This window comes from Dama dama, chromosome 23 (assembly GCF_033118175.1).
Source record: "Dama dama isolate Ldn47 chromosome 23, ASM3311817v1, whole genome shotgun sequence".
In the NCBI taxonomy this organism is placed as follows: domain Eukaryota; kingdom Metazoa; phylum Chordata; class Mammalia; order Artiodactyla; family Cervidae; genus Dama; species Dama dama.
In genome coordinates this window covers 31158116-31181643 of record NC_083703.1, presented here as the reverse complement: position 1 = coordinate 31181643, position 23528 = coordinate 31158116, and the positions used below count along the sequence as shown (strand labels likewise).

The window sequence follows — 23528 nt, the reverse complement described above, 5'->3', positions numbered from 1 at the left end:
TATATAATTGTGTTTTATTAATTCATAGTATAAACTGGTTAGTTTTTAAACTACCATAATTTTCATTTTTAGTTTTAAAAATAAGCCAACGAATTCTTGGTTTCTTTAGGGCATTGAAAACATAAAAAATGAAATTGAAGATTCAAGTGAGCCTTTGATAGATCCTGTGTATGGACATGGCAGGTAATTAACTAAAATCTATTATTTCCTCGTATGGACTTTAGGTTTTAGGACTGATAATATGCACATAAGATAAGACACTACTGAGTCAGATAATTTTGTTTGTCAGTACTGACAGCTTAGTCTCTGAGTATGAACAGTCTTATGCTTTATACATTGCTTTTAGGTATGAAGTATTAACTTTCACTTTAGATCTATGTATGCACTGGGTTTATTGTAGCAAATATTTTCTTTTAGCATGACAATGGGAATATTTTAACAAATTTTGCTTGATAGTACATTCATGAAATTTTCTAATAGATGACATTTGCTCACTTTAACTTAGAAATAAATATACCCATGTGTTTCTGTGAATGCTTTCCCGCTTTGAGGGAAATTGGTTTTTTTTTTCTTTATTTTTCCCTGAGAAAACCCTGCCTCTCAAGCTTTTTATGGCTATTTATGCTAAAATTGATGACACAATGACTGATTGTTAACTCACTCCAAAACATATTTCCTTTAGATCTTTCTGCTCCAGAGGTTAAATTCACATGTCTTGCATCAAACACAAAATAGTAAAAATTATATATGTATTTTAAAGTGATTATAAATAAATTAGCAGTCTAAGTATCATTCTTTAAATCTATTTAAATATGATGTCTTGAATAAAGTTGTTAAATTTATATGATTATATAGAACAACAAATACCATTGTGGTGACACAGGAAGTGATACATTTAGCAAGGTTGTGTATAAAATGAGAACTGTAAGGTTTTTCTATTTTTTAAACAACATCATTTAATGTAAAAAGTCAGGATTTTATGCTTTATCACAAGAATAATTTGTTTTGAAAATTAATATATTCATACTTTAATTACTTTTTAATCTTTATTAATAGCCAAAGTTTAATTAACCTCCTGCTGACAGGACACGCTGTTTCTAATGTATGGGATGGCGATAGAGAATGCTCAGGAATGAGTAAGTGTATTTATTCTTTATTGTGTTTATCTTGTTTATGATGAATATTGCACTAAAATACAGTTGATTGTTAATTCACCTGTTTAATGGTTCTGCGTTACTTAGAGGTTAAAATAGATGCTTTAGTATAGAGGAATCCCTTACAGTTTTCACAGCACTATAATGTGAAGAGCATAGACTTTGGAGGCTGACAAACGGGTTCAAATCCCAAGTATATGACTTGAGTCAAGTTACTTAAGCCTTTAGCTTTCTCTAGTGTAAAATTAGGATTATAGGACTAACTTGCTTAGAAATAGTAATAGGTCTTTTTATATATGTAAAGTTAAAATGTATATGTAAAGTTTGTACATATCCAGTGATACCTGTCTGTAAGTTGAGAACACTATTGAATTTTGCTTAAAATTGAAAAATTATAAGTTTTGTGATTTGAAGTATTTACTTTAAGAGTCTAGTGGTTTTTTCCCTGTATTACCTTTAAGGTTTGTAATTTCCTTTAAAATGCTGGGTAAATTTAAGGTTATCTGAGAATTTTAAACCACCGTCACCTTCATCTCTGGTCTCAATTATTTCTTTCGTATACCTTCATATGTTGCCAGGAGCGTTGAAGTGAAGCACCTTTGGCCAATCCATCTAGTAAGGAGAGCTGATATACAGCTTTGAAAAAGATTCCCTGTAGCTTATTGTTACTTGGTCAGTCTGAATTCATTCATTTGTTCTTTTAACATACATTGAATAACTACCACATATTCAATCCTGCCGGTTAAAGGCATGTCAGACTCTCAGGTATGTAATACTTTAAGTGTGTAATATAGAACAGAAATCATCATGACTCCTGTAGTTCACAGGGAAATTTAATTTTTCTCCTAAAATTGGATAAAACTGTCAACAAATGACAGAAGCAAATATTATGATTGAGAAAATAATAGTTACTGCTTTCTGCTCCCATTTAAATGAATGAATCTTGATCTTAAATTTGAAGTTCTCTCAAATTTTGGAAATACATGGAGTTAATAGAAACATGAAAGAATGTAATACTAGGGGATAAAATCAGTAAAAATGAATGAATTTCAAAATTGAAAAGCACCTTAACACCATCCAACCTTTCACTTTACTATTTAAGAAATCTAAGAGGTACCCTTCCATCCTACATTAGCTAATGTAGACAACATTATCTCAGTGATGAGGTGAAAATGAGAACCTAGTTTAGGTGATTTCTGGTAAAGGTCAAAGTTCAAACAGTAAAATTCACTGACAGAAAAAGTAGTGAGGTGAACTTGCTCTGTATTTTTGTAATTGAGCCCATTCTGTTCTTGAGCCCTCATTCTGATTGAGAGCTGAAAGTATTCAACCCTGCCAGTCAAAAGCATGTCAGTTTTCCATAGGCTTTTCCTCATGCTATATATGGGTTGGCCAAAAAATTCGTTTGGGTTTTTCCATTACAGCTTATGAAAAACTTTTTCGCCAACCCAATACTTAGAGGATATTGGTCAGCTATCCAGTTTAGGTTGTTGATACGTACTAATTCATCCTTTTCTGTTTCTTGAAATACTAGCTTTCAAAACTGTTGTCTTGCAGTGTTTTTTTTTAAAGTATAGTTTAAATATAAAAACTAAGAAATTACTTTAAAATATTATCTTGGAAAAGAAAATAGGCACGGTATATTTCTTGCATTTTCCCTCAATTGTTATGAATGTTGACTTAGGGTTGAATCTGTTTTCACTCACCAAAATTAAAATGAAAATCCATACATTCATCCAGCATTTATTGGATATTTTTCTGTCTGACAACATGGGGGGAGATTGTGATATATGTAATATACAAAGAAAAATTAAAGAATTATTTAGTTTTGCAAATCTTTAGGCAAGCTGCTTTACTTCTCTTGTCTTCAGTTTCCTTATTTATAACTCAGGGAGGTAATACCTTCCTTAAAGGAATGTTAGATTATGAAGATTAAGATTAAATTTCTAAAATGCCTCCGTCAGCCCATGGAAAGACTTGGCCTTCCCTCAAAAGAGGAAACCAAGAACATGCACACAGATAACTATAATGCAAGGCAAAATGAACACAAGTTGAAGTAAAGTGTGATAGAAGTTCAAGGAAAGGAGGAAACCTTTCCTACTCTGTTTGCCTTGGGATAAGTAGGAGTGGCCATTTTAATGAGGCCAAATGAGAGAGAGGGAAGAATAACAGGTTTATGTCTAGAGACAGGGAGACAGACCAGTCTGATTAGAGCAGTGTATCTTAATCCCGACTATGCGTTGTCACTTAGGGAACTTAAGAGTAAGTCAGTGCTCAGGCCCCAGCTGAGAATGAATAAACAAATTAGAATTTCTAGGTAGTGAGGCCTGGACATGGCAATTTAAAAATTACCCGTACATAATTAGAATGTACAGCCAGCTTTGAGGAGATAAAAGCATCGACTGTGAAGGAGACAGAAAAGATCGTAAAGATAAGGTTGGGTAAGAAACCAGAAGATCTTGATACTGAGAAGTTTAAACCTTAGTTGTCAAGTGTTAGGCTCTAAGAGAGTCATTGAAGGCATTTAAGCAGAGCAGTAACATAAGACAAAATAAGAACTTGAACCTGTCAGCTTGTACGCATAGGAATGGGATGGGATGACAGGTCGCAAACTAGAACACGGAGTCAAGATGGGTGGGAAGTAACAAGATGAAATAGGTGTGGCAAAGGAAGAGGAAGAGAGCTGCTAGGATTTATGGACTTTGTGCCTAGCAATATGTTTTGGATGTGTATCTTCTCAATCTCAATTTATAGTTTAGAACACTGAGGCTTAGGTCATTTGTAACTCACCCCATGTCCGGCAGCAGGCGTACCCGGCTTCTGAGCACCATCCGACCTGTACTCAGTCCGCCATAGCATGCTCTCCTGCTGGACCCCTGCCTCTGTGGAAGCACCCCCAGGAAAGTAGAAGCTGTAGAACTCAGCTGTGAGTTAGATGGATGAGAGTAAGGTACAAATAGCCAATAGGTTTTCAAATGAAGTTTATTGAGTGAGTGAATATGTGCAAGAAACATTATAGGAAGTCCGCTTTAAGTCAATGTTTTGCTGGCAGAGAACAGTTCTTGTCCTCAGGTATTTCATTTTCTTTAAAGGGCAGTTATCAACTGTTGACAATTATTAAGAATGCTGATCCTGTGTGCCACAGCTAAGACCTGGCACTGCCAAGTAAATAAATAAATAAAAATAAATAATAACAACAAAAAGCCCATTATCCAGCAGTGACAAACATCATCTTAGCAATGCCAGCCTCTGTTCTTAATATTTAATGACTGTCTTCTTTTCTCCCATTTTACTCACTTCTTTTCTTAAAACTACTCTATGAAGGCCATAGAATAAAGGAAACTAAGGCACCAAATTAAGTATCGTATTTCATGCAAACAGAGCTGGAGTTTACACCACAGTTGTCTGGTTCCCTTACAACCAGCATACTTAGTGATCATGATAGCCTATTAAACTACACTTAACAGAGTTTTCAGTGTGAAAATAAATATATAAGATGATATAGAAGAATTTCATTTTATTTAATTTCACAATAGCCCTAAGAGGTAATTTTTTGCTTCATTTATAGAGAGAAGCAGAGATTGAGAATTTAATCCAAAGATTTTTTTTTTTTTATTTTGTGATCCAGAGTTAAGTGAGTGAGCCATGCTGAATCCCTCAATCAAGGAGAATGAGGACTAAGAATAAGCTATGAATTTAGCAGCTAGCAAGGTCTTTCCCTTAAAAGAGCAACTGAGATAGAATCCGTTGCATAGGGAATAAATATTTTAGGAATGCAGGCAAGGACATTTTGCTGGTGAAAGAGTGGAAAGAGAAGAGTTCATTGCCTGTTCATAAGACCAAAAGATGGTATACACCAGTTTTGTTTTAAGGGATAGAAGTCTCCTAAATTGTCTGTTAGGAGGGAAACTGCTTTTAATAAAAGAAATAGTAAATGGAGTTGATAGTAACAGTGATGTTGGAAAGATGCACAGTTCTTCTAAAACAAGAAGAAAGAATGCATTGAGAAAAGAAAAGAAAAAGGCATTTTGAGGTATCAAATATTTAAATTGGGAGAACTTTTGAGAGTTTGAATTTGTCCACTGACAATCAATGGACAAAGTTAGAAGCATGTAAAGGAGAAAGTGTTTGCATCCACTGCTTTAAGAAGGGGTATAAACATGAATTATGAAAGGAATGTTTAAATGTGCAATCAGAATTCAAGAGCTGAGATGAAGTTACATAGAATTATTTAGAGTGGATCCAACCAGTAAAGGTTACAGTTAGGCTTCTGTTCTTTTTCTTTTTTTTAACTAATAGATTTATTGAGATATAATTCACATAATTTACACATCTGCCATTTAAAATGTATAAGTCACTGGTTTTTAATACATTCTTGAATTGTGCAACCATCACCATATCAGTTTCAGAACATCTGTATCATCTCCAAAAGAACCCTTAAACCGCTAAGTAGTCACTTCCCCTCAGCCACCATTAATCTGCTTTCTATCTCTGTTGATTGCCCTGTTCTGGGCATTTAATAGAATCATGTAATATCTAAACTTCTGTACCAGTTTATTTCACTTAGTGTAGTATTTTCAAGGCTTATCCATATTTTAGCATGAACCAGCACTTCACTCCATTTTACTGAAAAATATTTCATTGTATAGCTTATAGCACATTTTCTTTTTTCATTCGTCAGTTGGTGGACATTTGGTTTGTTTCCGCTTAGCCATGATGAGTGATATGGTTAATAACATTTATGTACAAATGTTAGTGAGAAGATGTTTTTATTTTTCCTTAGCATCTACCCAGGAGTGAAAATCCTGGGTCATATGATAACTGTGTGTTTATTTAACCTTTTGAGGAATACCTGTTAAATGTTGATAATGCCAAATTACCTTGGGAAATTTGCTTTACCAGCTAGAGAAATATAAACTTACACTTGGAGTGTGTAGTTCCTGTTTTTCTACATCCTGACCAGCACTCAAAACTTTCACTCTTTAATATTTTGTCAGTCAGTTTATTGACACCTGGTAGGCTATTTTGATTCACATTTCTCTGATTCCTAGTGAACCTGCACCTAATCATCTTTTCATATGTTTGTCAACTTTTAGCGTTTTCTTCTTCTGGGAATTGTCTGTCTTTTGGCATTTTAGAAGGAGAGGTTATTTTACTTATAATTTCCAGGGGTACTATATAAATTCTTAGTTCTTTATGTATTAAATCTGTGTTATAGATACTTTCTATCAGCCATTTCTGTCTTCTTTACCTTTGCCACTGCTATCTTCTACATACCAACGCTTTCATTTTTGATGAAATTAAATCATTTGATCTCTTCTGTTAGGGCTCCTGGTTTTTTTTTTTTTTTTTTTTTACATTTTTGTCTGTGTATCTGTTCTATGTTTCTCCTACCTCAAGGTTAAAGCTAGCACTGCCTAGTATTTTCTTCAAATGCTTTGGTAGGCTTTATTTCTTTTTAATGTCTATCCCATTAATCCATCTGGATTTTATTTATCTATGAGTGGTATGAGATAGGGATCTACCTTTTTACTTTTTCCCAAAGGATTACCTAATATCCCAATTCTAACTTCCCTGGTGGCTCAGATGGTAAAGAATCTGCTTGCAATGTTAGAAGACCTAGATTCTATCCCTGGGTCGGTAAGATCCCCTGGAGAAGGGGCAAGCCATTCCAGTATTCTTGCCTGGAGAATTTCCAGAGATGTCTGGCAGGCTACAGTCCATGGGGTCGCAAAGAGTTGGACACTACTGAGGGCCTAACACACACACACGCACAAGTTGCTAGATAAAATGCAGAGCTCCCCGTTAAACCTGAATTTCAAATAAGCAATCCTTTTTAGTGGAAGTATGTCCTGTTTAGTATTTGGAGTATACTTACACTGAAAATTTTTATTTTGTATCTGAAATTTAAATATAACTGGCATCTTGTGTTCTTATTGGCTGAAATTGGCAACCCTGGCTAGATGGCAGCTCTGTAGCAACCTGACTTCTCAGGATTCCTAACAACCAGTTAGTAGGTTTTTAAAAAGCTCTTCTCTTCAAAAATAGATTTCACAAAGTTCATGGCAAAAAACCATAGATTCTTTTTTAAATTTTTATTGGAGTATGGTTGCTTTACAGTGATGTTAGTTTCTGCTATATCATAATCAGCCGTGCATATACACATATCCCCAGTTTTTTAGATTTCCTTCTCATTTAGATCACCATAGAGCATCAAGCAGAGTTCCTTGTGCTATACAGTAGGTTCTCATTAAACTGGTTCTCTATTTTATACATAGTCGTGTATATATGTCTATCCCACCCTCCTTTCCCCCATGGTAACCATAAGTTTGTTCTCCGCATCTGTGTTTCTATTTCTGCTTTCACATAAGACACAGGGGTACCATTTTTCTAGATTCCTCATATATGCATTACTATATGATGTTTTTCTTTTCCTTACTTACTTCACTCTGTATGACAGTCTCATTCATTTCTGTGGCTGAGTAATATTCCACTGTGTGTAGACTCTTTACTTACTCAGTGACCTTACATAGCTTCACCCCAGCTTATATTTTCAGTCTTCATGAACTTATCTGTGCTTGAACAGAATCGTGCCAGCTACTTCATGTCCTTGTGCTTGCTGCTCCTTGTGCCTGAAAACCTCTCTCCCTCCCACCTCTGCTTGGCCAGCCCTTCAGCTGCCACTGCTTCTGCCGTCTCCAGGAGTCCCCCGCGTCCCACGGTGGCCGGTCATCTGTCTAGGCTCTGAGCATTTTGCCTTCATCATACTTACACATTCTAGATTGTCACCTACTGTCGGGTTTTTTTGCAGGGGGGATTTGAGGTTTTTTTAATTGTAGTAAGAACATTTAACATGAGATCTACCCTTGCAATGAATTTTTGAGTATGGTATTAACTATAGGTATGAGATTGTACAGCAAATTTATTTATCTTATATAACTGAAAGTGAAACTCTTCTATCTGTAGAATAGCCTCTCCCCATTTCCTCCTCCTCTGTCTCCTATCAACCACCATTCTGCTTTCTGCTTCTCTGAGTTTGTTTTAAATACCTCATCTCAGTGGAATCGTGCAGTGTTTCTCCTTCTATGACTGGCATGTCAGTTAGCCTAAGGCCCTCAAGGTCATGTATGTGCACATACAATAAGATTTCCTGCTTTTGTAAGCCTGAATGGTATTCCTTTGTATGGATGTTGCACACTTTCTTCATTCATTCATTGCTAGACATTTAGGTTGTCTTAATTTCTCAGCTGTTGTGAACAGTGCTGCAATGAACTGGAAATGTGGATATCTCTTTGAGATCCTCATTTCACTCTTTTGAATTAAATACACAGAGGTGGAACTAGTGGATCTTATGGTGGTTCTGTTTTTAATTTTGGGGGGGAACCTCCATCCTATTTTCATGTTAGATTCCCACCAACAGTGAACAATACACATCCTCCCCAGCACTTATTTATCTTTTCTGTTTTTGAGAATGGTTATCCTAACATTGTGGTTCTGATTTCCTCATGATTGGAGATGCTGATGTTCAACATCTTGTCATATACCATTGGCCATTTGTATATATTCTTTAGAGAAATGTCTAAGTCTTTAGCTCAGATTTTTTTGTTTTAGCATTTTGTTTGGTTTGGGGAGTTACTTTTTTTTTTTTTTACAGTGAGTTTTAGGAATTCCTTATATGTTTTAGGTGTTAACCCCTCATTAGATACATAGTTTGCAGAGAGGTTCTGCTTTGTCTTCCTAGTCCTGGTGATGCCTTTGTATTCCCACACTGTGCTTAACATTGTTCTTTTCAATACTTGGCCCTCAGGGTGCATTTGTTAAATAAATGTAGTGCAAGTATGTGCTTTCCAAGTGAGTATCAAGTTTGAAAGGCCTAAGAAGGACTTCTGTAGACCCCCTGACAGTAGTGAGAAGTGATAGTTGGGAGCAGAGGAGGGTATAGAGAAGCAAACTCATGAATATATGAAACTCTACATTTTGATACAGTCTGACTGACTGAACACAAAGGTGGATAGACAGTCATGGTTAGTCTTAATTGTTAGGCTAAGAACAAGAAGAAAGTTCTGAAATATAATGACAGAATTATTAGAATTTTCTGCAAACTTAAACAGATTTCTTGGAGACTTACTGAGAAAAGTGTAGTTAGTGTAACTAAATTCTTTGAATTTTAATATGTGAGAATAGTATGTCTTCACTGTAATTATAACTGTACAATAATAAATATTATTAATGATGCACTTTAGCTATCAAAATAAGATAAAAATTTTAAGTACATAGGAGTGATACATTTTAAAAATATTGCCATTCAAACAACATGGCTGAACATGTGAATACTGACTGCATCTGAATAATTTATTATTCAAGAGTTCTGAAAGCTGATTTGGTGTGTTTAGTAGCATGATATTATAAATATAGTATTCCAGACATCTGTAAGGAAATAGATGATGTAGTAATCAAGTCATAACACTAGGTGGTGGTAACTGATTTTAGAAATTAAAATGTGAAACTGTTTCTTAACATGTATTATTTGAACTTGAGAATATTTAGTGCTCCTTAATTTTCAGAATGAAAATGAAGAAAAAATCTGAAAGGCTGTGGGGTACCATCTCTTCACCCTCACTCTCTCTTTTTGATCTGAATTCTGTGCCAACGATTTTCAGATTTCTTGGTCTCATGACCTTTACACTATTAAACATTATTGAGGATCCAAAAAAGCTTTTGCTTATTTGGTTTATAGGAAAATAATGATTACTGTTTTTTGGGTTGTTAAAAATTAAGATAGAGAAATAAGTCTAAAAAAGGACTTACACATCCCTAAGAATTCTAAGCAAAACTTGGAAACTGTTGGCTATGTCTCCTCTGTGCCTATAAGAAGCTAGTGAAAAATACAGACTATGTGTATACATGTCTTCTATTAATTTTGAATTTACAAAAATTAAAGCTGAAACAACCAGTTCTTGGTTTACACCATCTAGATGTTATACTTACGGATACATAGTCAAATATTTACAACAAAGCAAATAAGTTGATATTATTACATTAATTGATGAGAAAAACATGATATCCTACCGGAAAATGGACAATACATAACCAAATAGTAAAAAGGATGTAGAGTTATATATATGTTGTGTTTATAGTGGACCATAGTTTTTAACTAGAAAAAAGGTTCTTTTTAGAAATATGTGTGGTCCCAAATTACTATTACAAATTACTGTTACCCAAATTACTATTATCCTGATACTTAATGTACTTTAGCTGAAAGCTGTAGTCTATGAAAAGACTTTATTACCATAACAGTTACATTTCTGATGTGGAGTAATCTGTCTTTTCATTTTCTGTGCTTTTTCTCTTCTTTCTTATCCATTTCCATGATCATGCTCGTGGTTCCTTAAAGCTTTGCATCCAGTTCTGACCTCTTTTTCCGTGTTCCTGAACCTTACTTCTAGTAATGTACCCATCTCTATCTAGAAATCCTCAAGGTCACTCAATCGTAGCTTGTCTAAAACCAAACTCATGCTCTCTCTTCATACCACTTTAGAACATAATTCTTTATTCTCTCTCTCAGTCAGTCACCATTTACCAGGTTCCCCAGGCTAGAAACCTTTAAGGAAACTTTGACAAATTCTTCACCCCTTGAATACATTGATTTTTTCATACTTCTTTGCCATTTCTTCTGCTTTAAGTTTTCTTATTGTCCTCTTCTTGGCCTGGAAAATTCCTACAGATGCTTCAGGATTCAACTCAGATGTTACCACTTGCATGCACCTTCCCTAACACAGTAAGCAGATGCTCTTAACACCACTGTAAGATGTGTGTGTTCATCTAAACAAAGAGCACAAGTTTTCTCATCTGTCTCCTTTGATAAGCTCTTAGCCTTCATAAGGGTTTCCCTCGTAGCTCAGTGGGTAAAGAATCTGCCTGCAATGCAGGAGACCTGGGTTCGATCCCTGGGTCAGGAAGATCCCCTGGAGAAGGGAATGTCTACCCACTCCAGTATTCTTGCCTGGAGAATCCCATGGATAGAGGAGCCTGGTGGACTACAGCCCATGGGGTCAGAAAGAGTCAGACATGACTGAGCTACTACAAAAACACTAGCCTTTGTAAAGCAGGTACTGTGTTCTGTTCTTCATTATTTCCCCAGTCTTAAGCATGCTGCTTGTGTTTGTTTATACGAGAGGGGGATGATATCAAATGTGCATCAAAAGTTAACATTGAATATAAAGTTTTATAAATGCATTTAATGTATATACAAAGGCTCTATTACCTAATCTAATGGTATTTTATAATGAATAGGACTATCATGATGACTTGATGTGAACTCTTTAACAGTAAATATATGCTAGGCTTTTAAAGTACAATTTTGGGTAAAAGTTTTGGTGTAGAATATATGTGTGTGTGTGTGTACATATGTATTTATATTGAAGTGCTTTTCAGATCTGTATGCTAATGCATTGCTAATTGTTTTGTTGCAGAACTTCTTGGTATACATGAACAAGCTGCTGTAGGATTCTTAACACTCATGGAAGCTTTAAGATACTGTAAGGTAAGTTGGTTTTTAAGGTAGTTTGAATGGTTTCTATTCACTTGTCCACTGTTACAGAGAGCATTTTTCTCCTATGACAGCATATTTTAGTGTACTACTGATAGTGTATACTCTCAATTCCTTCTGAACTGACAGGCTTATCAAGGATAGAGTTAAGCTGGCCGATCATGGTGAGTTTCCTATTTTTTTAGGCTCATTCCTTTTGAGGGTCAGAGGCAGAACCCACTTTGAAATAATTTATGAAAACAGATATCCATTATTGAATATAAATAAAGTTTTTGATAAACTGAGGGGAAAGAATGTCCTATTTGATCTTCCATACTAACAGTATGTTTCACTGAAACAACTGGTAATATTTTGTCAGGCATAGTAAAACAATTTGCTAAATGCCTGAAATTCTAACTTTTGTCAATTTCATCTGAAAAATGATTTCACACTAAAAGAAGAAAAGCCCAAGCATTTCATAACATTAAACTCTTAACACATGTGCTCAGATTAGGAGATACCATGAAGCTCTCATTTTTTGATACGTATCTCATCACTTTCCTGCATAATCTGTATGGATATTCCAAATAGTTTTAAATGGAGTTTAAATCATTAATGATTTGCATTTAATAAGATGTTCTGATTTTGGAAAAAGAAGTAGATTTCCTATTCTTTTCCATTTTAGAATGGTGGTTCCATAGCAGTGGTTCTAATGGTGGTGATTATTTTTAGTAACAGTAACAGTTCTTTCCTTCCTGCCTGCCTTACTTCCTCTTCTTCCTCATCCTCTCTTCCCTCCCTTCCTCTCCTTCCTCTATTTCCTTTCTTTTTTACTAGACAACATTCCTCTTTCATGACAACACTTGCATAGGGATGTTATGGACATGATGATCAAATGGATTCATCTGCCTTTATTCATTAATAGTAATTGTACTGTCAAACAGTAGCAACTCGTACATTTTTAGTGACTTTAATTACACAAACTAAAGTTATTCTGAGGCAGTCTAGTGACCACAGAATCAAGCTGTGTCTCCTCCCCAGCACACCCACAATCATTCATATTCCAAAAAGTGTGACTGTGTATGCACATAAAAAAATGGTGACTAGGTAGAGATAATGGATGTTAATTAGTTTGATTGTGGTGATCTTTTTACAGTATATACATGTATCAAAACATCAAGTTGTCCACCTTAAATATGTTTAGTTTTTGTATGTCAAAGATATTTCAATGAAGCTGTTTTCTGAAAAGTGTGCAGTGTGTGTTTTGCAGGAGGATAGAGTGTGAAGGTGATATGTTCTGAAATCTTCACCCTGTGGCCTTAAGGCCCTGATGGTCTGGATTCTCTGTCCTCCAGCCACACTGTCTTCTGTCAGTTCTTCATACATGCCAAGCCCTTACCTTCCCTGGGTTGGGAAGATTCTCTGGAGAAGGAAATGGCAACCCACTCCAGTTTGACCAGGAGATCCCATGGACAGAGAGGGACCTAGGTGGGCTCATCCATGGGATCACAAAGAATCAGACATGACTTAGCAGCTAAACAACAGACAACAAGCCCTAATCTGATGAACCTTTATACTTCTTTCATTTCTGCCTGGAATACTCCAGCTCTTGAATGGATCACTCCTCTCCCCTTCAGGCCCTACGTCAGATGGTACCTGAAAGGCCTTTTCCTGGACCATTTCCCACAGACTCTCTTTCACATTATTTTGTAGAAATAATCACTTTGTAATGACCTTTTTTTGTTGGCTTAGTTATCTTTTTTTTTTTAATCATGAATTTTTCTGTTGTCCTTAATGGAATATTAACTCTATGAAAGCAGTCACATTGGCTTTCTGGGTACATATTAGATGCTCAGTAAACGTTTGGTGAATGAATGAGCAGACAGTTTCACCAGAATGGTGAGCTCTTCTAAATACGTGCATTTGCTTTTCTTTAACTGTTAGGTAGAACAGAGGAATGTTTGTTTTCTGCCTAAGTTCATAGTGGGAAGTCATTAGCTGCTGTATATTCTTCTGTTACCCTAGTATTAGTGCTCTAGTACTACCCTAGTGTTACCGGTCTAGTGCTGTAGCAGTAACTGTGGTCTTTTCTAGGGTTTAAAGTTATTTCTTATGGTACGATACAGCACACAGATGCTCAGATAGATGAAAGGCAGAACACTTTTGTTACTTAGAGCTCTAAATAAGAGAAAGCTCTGAGACAGGGCCGAGGAGAGAAGGAGGCCTGTGGACAAGGCGCCAGTAGGCTGCAGCCCCGAGGAGCAGCTTCCTTATGGGGACTGGGATGGAGTTGGCTGGGGGCCATGCAACCCATGCCTGGCCCCGCTGTGGGCTAGCCAGCTTGAATAGATTCAGTGGGCTCTGGGGCTCGGGAGTCGTTCCCTTGTTGTCTGGTACGGGGCTCTAGGGCGATTAGGGCCATGCAAGGTGGCCTGGAATGTGGGAGACATGTCAGGGAGGTTTGGACTTCATCAGCTGCCTTTTTTAAAGGAAGCTAATCAGCCCCTAGTAAGGACCTCAAAACTAAGTGAAGACAAGCATTTAAAAAAGAAGAAAAATAAAACTCTTACACTGTGATGCTCATCTGTATATAATTATAGCTACCCTTCTGAAAATATATATACTTGGAATTATATACTTTTCATCAAACATTTAGAGAAACATCATTAAAGAAATAATTGTGTTGTTATGGATTTTGTGAGTCTGAACATTTTCCTTTTTGATAGTGTAGGAAATTGGCCCTTTACAGTTAAAATGATCAATTTCATATTATTTTTATCATATGCATTCATTAAGACAAAGGAAACAGTCTCTCTCATGGGCTCTCTGGCTCTCTTTCTCTGTCCCCATCTCCAGCGTGCATATGTCTATGAGAGTGTACTGAGATGAAAGGTTGACTGAGTGCTTTGGGGTGTGCACTTAAAAAAAAAAAGATATAGAACTCCTATGCCATAAAATTCACCATTTTAAAGTATATAATTCAGTGGGTTTTTTTTGTGTATTCAGAAGCCTCTGCCATCATGACCACTATCTAATTTCAATACATTTCCTCACTCCAAGAAGATCCTCTACATCCTTTAGCTGTCACATTCTCATTCCTTGCCAGACCCTAGCGCATTTTTGTCTCTGAAGCTTTGTCTCTTCTGGACAGTTCATCTAAATGGAATCCTGCAGTATGTGGCTTTTCATGTCTGGCTGCTTCTTTAACTTAGCATATTGTTTCCATTGTTCATTCCTGTGTATTAGTACTTAGTTTCTTTTTTATGACCAAGTAATATTCTTTTGTATGATTTATCAATTTATATCAATTTTGTTTTTCTCTTTAGTAGTTGATGGACATTTAGATTGTTTCTGATTTTTGACTTTTATGAATAATACTGCTATGAACATTAATATATAATATTAACATAATATTGTATAATACTACTGTGAACATTAATGTTTTGTGGACATGGTTCTGTTTCTCTTGGGTGTGTACACAGGAATGAAATTACTTGATCACATGGTATATGTATAATTATTGGAGGAACTGGGAAACTGTTTTCCACAGTGGTTGCACTATTTATGGCCTTTCGATTTATTTTTATTATTACAAAACACTGCATGAGTTCACTCATTTACCCTTTGATCCCACTGTATATAATTTTATCCTCATTTTTTTTTACTTCTACCTTAACTAAACACACACACGCGCCTGCACAGATACATGCACACTTTTTCTAGAAGAGGAATTAAACGATGTCTAAACTTTGCATCACAAGAGGCAGCATGATGGAGAGCTGCCACATTATGTATCAGAAAACATGAGTTTTAATTCTGACTCTACTAGTTAGCTGTTAGAAGTCAGACCAGGCACTGATCCTGTGTATTTTCCGGTTTCTTTACGTAGAATGGAAGGACTTGGCCGAAAACCTCTAAAATCCCTCAGTTCTGAATCTCTAATAAGTTTTGTCTTCTCCTTTGTCCTTTTACTGTTATCTTCTCTGTTGTCCTCAGATCACCCTTCCTCCTCTACTGGTTGTTTATTGCGATTAGCATATCCGGCTCATGTCTCCATCACAGGTCAAAAGATAGTTTTACTCCCCACTGCCCTCCTAATGATCACAATACATTTCAAACGTGGTTGAAAGCAGGACACCATAGTGAGGCTTTTGGCTGCTTAGTGATGAATAGCAGCCTGACTGGCTGCTGCAAGTAGCCACTTGGAATTTCCCAGTTCCGGGGGCGGGGGCGGGTGAAGGTCTGTGTGAGAAAAGAAAGTTCAGCAAATGTTATAGGTAAGGTTACTTGTTTTTCAGAGTCCTTGTCCATCTAACAGTGTGTGTGACTGATGTGAACATGGTCAGATTTCACAAGTCAGTTTTTAACCTGTTGACTTTTAAGCTTGCTTTTTCTCTGTCACACAAAAATGATACCCTTAAATTTTTGGTGCTATTGTTTTTATAGGTTAAGTATGTAACCTTGAAGGCAGGCTATAAGGTATAACTTTTTAATATATTTTAGAGAGAATTAATATTGTGTAACTTTGAACTTACTTCCTGCCATCAAGAATCAAGTGAAGGATTCTTTAATATTCCTAGATGGAAGTATGTATTTTGCTTTAGAGAGATTATTATATTGCTCTAGGTTCTTTGAAGACGGGATGTTCTTAAGGCTTTTTCTCTTATTTATTCATGTATCTACTCACTTGTTAATTTATGATTATTTCCCTGATAAAGTAATTATCATCAGATTTATAGTTTTAGAGTTTGAGATACCAAGCTGAAATTCTAGAAGTGGTCATTTTATCTAGGATCTTCAGTGAAACATGAAAATGATTCTTAGGGTTAAACTAATTTCTTTTTTGCTGTGGTAAATCTGTATTATTATTATTCTAGTGGAAAGATGCAGTATAAGCTTCACCCTGATAGTCTTTATAACACTCATTTTTACATTTAGCATTTGACCGTTATGGGTAAGGCTTTCTGGCACAATCCATTATCCCATTTAAATATGAATTAGGCACTTTAGTGAGGCTTCACGCATTTGTTGGTAAATATCTAAGAGGCAATATAAAATTTTCATTTACTTATTTTACTACCTTTGTTCTAGGTTGGCTCTTACTTGAAATCTCCAAAATTCCCTATTTGGATTGTTGGCAGTGAAACTCACCTCACCGTATTTTTTGCCAAGGTATGCTTTGCAGGATCTCTTTGTTGTTGTTTTTAAGTTTGACATCAGGCAAACAAATAATATTACGTTCATATTTAGTTTGAATCTTTATACAGAGTTCGGTGGATTGTTTCAAAATCTAAAAAAGCGATACTAAAGGATTATACTGCTTGTACGATTGTCCTGCTGTAGTTTTGGAATAATTTCAGTCATGTCTGTCATGATTTAGTTATAATTTCTTTATCTTTACCAACTTTACAAGTTTGACTTCTGATTTTTTTTCAGAAATCACTGTGTTATGGTGAAAATAACTGAAATTAAATGTTTTGAGTTACTATTTTCTAGAGGATAAAAATCTAATTTATGTGATATAAAATAGTTTGTTACAACATCTAGGAAAATATTTTGAAATTTATTAATAGTTCAGTGATTTAGAAGTCAGTTGCTCTTTTAGGATGGAATATTTCCCCAGTTTTAGTGTATAGTATAGCAATATGGAACTAGGTTAAATACATTTGAATATGTTTAAAATTTTTGCCCGCAGAAAACTGTTGCTAAATCCCATACTTTATAATCTTTCTCTTCCCACAATTGAGTGGTTTAGAGTTTTGAATTCAGAAGCCTCTGTTAGCATCCCAGCCTTGCCACTTCCTAACATGGCTCAGCCTCTTCGCCCATGTCTTTAAAGTAGGGTTTAGTAATAGGGTCTTGTTCTTAGGATTGTTGTCAGGCTTAAATATAAAACATTTAGCAGAACCTAGTACACGTTAAATGCCCAGTAAATCTTAGCTGTCATCATCATCATCATTGCCTTTTTCATTATTCTGGTATGCCTACGTAGACTTGCTAGATGTTGGACTAAAGGGAGAAAATAAATAATTCTATTTTTGATGTTTCTTGATCCTGTTGCACTTTGCTGGTTACTCAGCGTGCTCTCTCAGCTTGTACTTGTTAGTGTTCTTTATTTGTGTCTGTTGTAAGAAGTATGAATTATATAAATTATACTAAAGACTAAACTGACAGTGCTAGGTTTAGTGGATCTATTTCATTATTTATTACTGTATTTACTTTTATTGTACTGGCAAACATCCAGCAAGTGGGTTTAATGGCAGATACAGGTTTAACTTTTCCTTACAGGGAAAGCTATAAATACAGTTAAAAAAGTACAGACCTTTCTGATTTGTTGTATTTCATCTGACAGCTTTTGCTGTTCATTTCCCTCCTGAAGTAGAGAGGAAGAAGTTAAAAGCAAGTATAACCTGCAGAAACCAAACACCTAATTCCCTGACTGAAGATTTCATCATTTGACTAATTTTAGTGTCAAGTGTTATAAATTTCCAGAAAAGAAATCAGTTCCAGTTCACATACAGAAATGTGTTTTCAAGCCAATTATTAATTATTTTTATCACAGCCCTTTTCTTTAACATTAGGAAAACTATTAAATTCTATGAAATATGAAAGACAGATACAATTTTTTTTTAATTTTAACTTTTTATTTTGTGTTGGAGTATATAGCTAATTAACAATGTTGTGATAGTTTCAGGTGTGCTGCAAAGGGACTCAGCCATACATACACATGTATCCACTCTCCCCCAAACTCCCCTCCCATCCAGGCTGCCACATAACATTGACCGGAGTTTCCCATGGACCTACAGAGTTTCCTGTAGGACCAAGGTCCTATAGTAGGACCTTGAAGATAAAACTATTTTAAATCTTAAATTTTATGAGTGATATTTAAGAAATGACTTTGTTGTCAAAACAGCAGAAAAGATTTCATGGGAGGTTAATACAAGGAACAGTGTCAGTTGAGCTATGTAACAGTGCAGACATTCTGTTTTCAAGCATTGATATATTAGGTATGTTGAGGGCGTCATGGGAGTAAGTGATACGCACCTCTCTGTGAAATACACACTGTCCCCTACCTGTCCTGGTTTTCTTCATTGTCCCCAATGAAGTTCCCTTCGTTGTTCCCAAGATGCACAGTTGTTCCTCCTCACGCCTTTTGTTGCATGGCTCCTGGTCAGTAGTGAGCCTTGTGTGGGACAGGGACTCTGTCATTGATTTTCTTATCCACAGACCTCAGCCACATGCAGTGAAAAGTTGAATTGGAGCCACGAGGGACATATATAGAGGAAAACAAAGATCCCGCCACACCAGCTGTATGTAGGCCTCAAAACACACTCAGTGTACACTGGAAATCAGTCAATATTTTTAAATGTTTGTTTGTTTTTGGCTGCGTTGGGTCTTCGTTGCTGCATGTTGGCTTTTTCTAGTTGGGATGAGTTGGGGTCACCCTTCGTTGGGGTACACCAGCTCCTCCTTGCAGTGGCTTCTCTTGTTGTGGAGCGCGGGCTCTAGAGCACAGGCTTAATAGTTGAGGCGCATGGGCTTACTTTCCCCACAGCATGTGGGATCTTCTTGGATCAGGGATTCAACCCATGTCCCGTGCATTGGCAGGTGGATTCTTAACCACTGCACCACCAGGGAAGTCCAATCAAGGTTTTTAAATCTGTCTTCATTTATGTGCATCCTCAAAGCTACTGATAATCCTAATAGGAAAGTGCACATAAATTTACAGTGATTATAGAAGTTTATGTTAAGATTTTAGGTTCTTTCTGCTGTTATAAATTATACAATTTGTATATTTCAAATACCTTATCTCTTTTTTAGGACTCTTAAATTTTGTGCTAATTGTTTTGACACTTACCTTTGTGTAGTTTAGTTGCTCAGTCATGTCTGACTCTTTGCGACCTCATGGACTGCAGCATGCCAGGCTTTCCCGTCCATCAAAGTATAGGGAATTCATTAGTTTCATGAACAAAGCCTTTGCACAAATTTTCGACATTTAGGTTCCAGTGACATTTATATCTTCTAAAAATGTTTTTTCATGACTCACTCTGAAGCTTCTTAAAAGCATGGGTACTTCTTTTCCAGTGAATTTTAGAGCAGTTGGATTTGGATTGCTTGCACATGGTATCTTTAAAAAAGTTACATGTAAAGAATTTTTCCCTTTAAAATAAACTGTTACACAGTTGGAAGAACATGTAAAGGGTAAATGATATTAATAAAGTGCTCAGTCTCTCAGTCGTGTTCGACTCCTTGTGACCCCGCGGACTGTAGCCCACCAGCTCCTCTCTCCATGGGGGTGCTCAAGGCAAGAATGCTGGAGTGGGTTACCATGCCCTCTTCCAGGGGATCTTCCCAACCCAGGGATGGTACGAACCTAGGTCTCCTGCATTATGGGTGGATTCTTTACCATCTGAGCCACCAGGGAAGCCCAGTATTAATAATACTTGGTAATATTTACTGGGTCCAAATTTAAATTTTCAAAATTCTATTCATGTAGTGTTTGCCATTTAGATAATATTGTAAACTTTGTTGGTTTTTTCATTACAATGAGATCTATTATTTGGTCATACTTCCTTGGATATTTATATATTTGAGTAAGTGATTTTGGCTGTGAATTATATGTTACTGTTTTTGATTTGTTTTTGGTGGGTTTACTCACTCGTATGTTCCTGACCTGAAATAACACAATTTCCCCTCTCTCTCCCTCCCCCAGAGCTTAAAGTGAATATTGATACCTTTTTCTACAAAACTTGTGTGATTGTCAGGAAAAGTCTTTTGTATATGCTGACTTCTTTGTGCTGAGTATGATGAAATATTATTTAAAAAGCATGTTTTAAGGTCATGATTTTAAAGGCAGTCTATAATTTGGCATTGTGTTAGGTTGGCCAGAAAGTTTGTTAGGCTTTTCCATAATAAGCTGTTACAGGAAACCTAAATGAATTTTTTGGCCAACCCAATAAAATGCTTTTGAAAAGCAATAGACTTTCTCATGTGACTTATACACTGGAGGTGATTATAGTTGCAGTTCTCTTCATTTATGTATGTACCCATTTCTTACATATTTACAGGGTTTATTTACTATGCGCCTGGCATTATGCCAGGTGCTGTGAATACAGTGGTGAGGAAAAAATAGATTAGGTGCCTGTTATGGATGTGTGCATTCTCATGGAGGAGGCATTAATCAAAGAGTCACACTTAAAAAATTAAAGCTGTGATGGGTGCTGACAAAGCACAGGTCTCTAAAGGTGGATTAGAGGAAGATTAGGGATGTCTCCTTGAGGAATTGATGTTGAAAATGAGCCCTGAGCCATCAGTAAAATTAAGCTACAGGGAGAGGGAAAAAAGAGCAGTCCCTACAAGGGAGATAGTTGGAGCAAGCAAATCACTGCAGAAGGACGGACTGTGGTGCGAACAGCTGAAAGAGAAGAGGGGGAGCCCTGAGAATTGGAGGCGGGGGCAGGAGGAAGCCGCAAAGGTAGACAGCGTGTGCAACTCTCTTCTAAGAGTAAGGACAGCCACTGGAATTTAAAAATCGGTGTTGGGAGTAGTTTGAGGGAGAGATAGGAAGGAAGGGAACAGGACTAAAAGTACATTTTGAAAAAAACCACTCTGGCTAACTGTAGAAAGCAGACATTGAGGGGTGTCCTAGGGATTAGATAAACAAGACTCCTGTAGTCTTCCTGGTGAGCAAAGCGTAGTTTGATCCAAGGTAACAGCAGTAGACATGGATAGAAGTACAGATGACCTTTGAACAACATGGGTTTGACCTGATTTTACATAGATTTTTTCATTAGTAAATACTACACAATTCCTGGTTGGGTGGATCTCCAGTTGGTTGAATCTGTGGATACAGAACCACAGATACGGAGGAACTATGAATACATAGGGCCAATTATTAAGTTTCCTGTGAGTTTTTGACTATGCTGAGGGTCCATGTCCCCAACCCCTGCATTGTTCAAGGATCAACTGTGTATAAATTTGAGAGATTTATTCCTGAGTTGACAGAACTTGGTGATAGATTGAGATAGGTGAGGAGTGAGATGTTTAATGAGATGTGTGTTTTTAATAATTAGACCATAGACCCTCAAAAAACTCCACAGCTTTGCACTTGTCAAATGCACCTACTCATGATTAAGGCCATTTATTTTTCTTTGGCTACATTGACAAGGTCAAGATATTGCAGTGAAATGGCCCAGTCAAAATAACGCCACAGTGAGGTTTACAAGGCCTGCCCACACAGACAGTGCTTTTTAGTCTCTCACATATTAACAGACTGCCAAGGATCATGAGACATTTGAGAAATGTTAATGTGAAAAACAGAAAACAGAACAAATAAGGAAAAGGAGCTCAAAAGTTTAAAGACAGTGTAGGACAATGAAGACATCAAAAGAAAATTTCAAAAAACCAAGAACCATAAGAAAATTTATGATGAACTCCATGAAACTATGGAAGCTGTGAGGAAAGGACATTTGAAGGACAGAAGAGAAACCGAAAACTTCCTGAAAGAACTGAAAGACAGATTGGAGAATTCTCTGCCCTAGGTCATGGCAGTAGCTTCCTAACTGACGACCATGCTGTTGCCCTTCATGGAGCTTAGTAGCTTCTCAATTCAGCAATGGAATGAGCCCAGTAAATGAAGTCACTTCATGTCATTGGCTCCCTTTTCACTAAGAGTAAGAGCCAGTGTCCTTAGAGTGACCCCCTCGGCCCTTCCTCCGCTCATCAGACTCCCCATTGCCCTGAAGCGTGTTTCTCGCTCCTCTCCCCTCCTGTCTTGCTTGGCCACAGTGGCTTTTCCTGTGCCTCCGAAGGGAGGCAAGCCCTCCACCCCTGCGCTTGCCTTTAGGATCTTGGAGCAGACGTCTGTATCAAGGATTCCTCCCTACCTTCATGTTGTGCATGTCAGTCTGAGCGCAGGTTGGAAAAGAATCTCCAGGCACAGAGCATTTCAGAAGGGAGTGATTTTATTATGAAGAACAAAGAGCAGGAATGTGAGGGCACTGTGAGCACAGCGGGCTGACCGCCTGGCAGACCAGGGAGAGCTGACTTAGAACTGTGGGCCAGCTCGAGAGAGCCGACCCCTTTCGTGGTTAGTAGTCAGTTTTTATAGCCTCAAGACAAAATTCTTGCTGAAAGGGTGGCATTAGGTGATTGGTTAGGGTGCTGTAGGGTGAGTACTTGAGTGGGCATTTTTGCCTAATACGGAGTCAGGGAACTGTCTGGTAAGGATGAGGGGACTCATGGCAGTGGTTGCGGGGGGGCTCAGTCAGTTCTGGGAGATGGCCTTGGTGGGGTCTCTGTGGCTGTAGTGCAGAGCCTCACACCTGTGACCTTGGTGTGGAGCTCCATACTTCAGATCAGCATTCAAGTGTCAGTTTCTTAGTGAGGCCTTCCCTGGGACCCTTTATAAAAATCTCAGTCCCTCCTCCCTTTTCATTAACAGTCTCTCTCCCACTTATTTTCAAAATAGATATTTTTTAATTGAAGTAAAATTCATGTAACAAAATTAACCATTTTTAATGAACAGTTTAGTAGCATTTGGCACATTTCATAATATTGTGTAGCCATCACCTGTATCTAGTACTAAAACATATTCATCATCCTGAAGTAAAACCCCAGATCTATTTAGCAGTTATTCCCTATTCTTCCTGCCTGAAATCCTGGCAGCCACCTGTTTGCTTTCAGTCTCGATGAATTTACCTATACTGGATATTTCATGTAAATGAACTATACAACATATCACGTTTTGTGTCTGGAGTATAATGATTTTGAGGCTCATCCTTATTTTAGCATGTCTCAGTGCTTCAGCCCATTTTCTGAAAGAATGATATTCCATTGTGTGCATG

General features: G+C 36.9%; 1 protein-coding gene and 1 long non-coding RNA gene across 3 annotated transcripts in view; one reads left to right on the top strand and one right to left on the bottom strand.

Annotated features, from left to right (window-relative positions):
* The window catches only part of MINDY3 (MINDY lysine 48 deubiquitinase 3), a 79773-nt gene that overhangs the window by 24655 nt on the left and 31590 nt on the right, over positions 1-23528 (top strand). For both annotated transcript variants that reach the window (XM_061126284.1, XM_061126285.1), the window contains 4 exons: positions 110-183; positions 1057-1136; positions 11627-11697; positions 16774-16854. In XM_061126284.1, coding sequence (XP_060982267.1) covers positions 110-183; positions 1057-1136; positions 11627-11697; positions 16774-16854 — 306 coding nt within the window. The remainder of the gene's footprint in view (positions 1-109; positions 184-1056; positions 1137-11626; positions 11698-16773; positions 16855-23528) is intronic.
* The window catches only part of LOC133044701 (uncharacterized), a 98023-nt gene continuing 91519 nt past the window's right edge, over positions 17025-23528 (bottom strand). The window contains exon 4 of the long non-coding RNA XR_009690036.1: positions 17025-19810. This is a non-coding gene — a long non-coding RNA (uncharacterized LOC133044701). The remainder of the gene's footprint in view (positions 19811-23528) is intronic.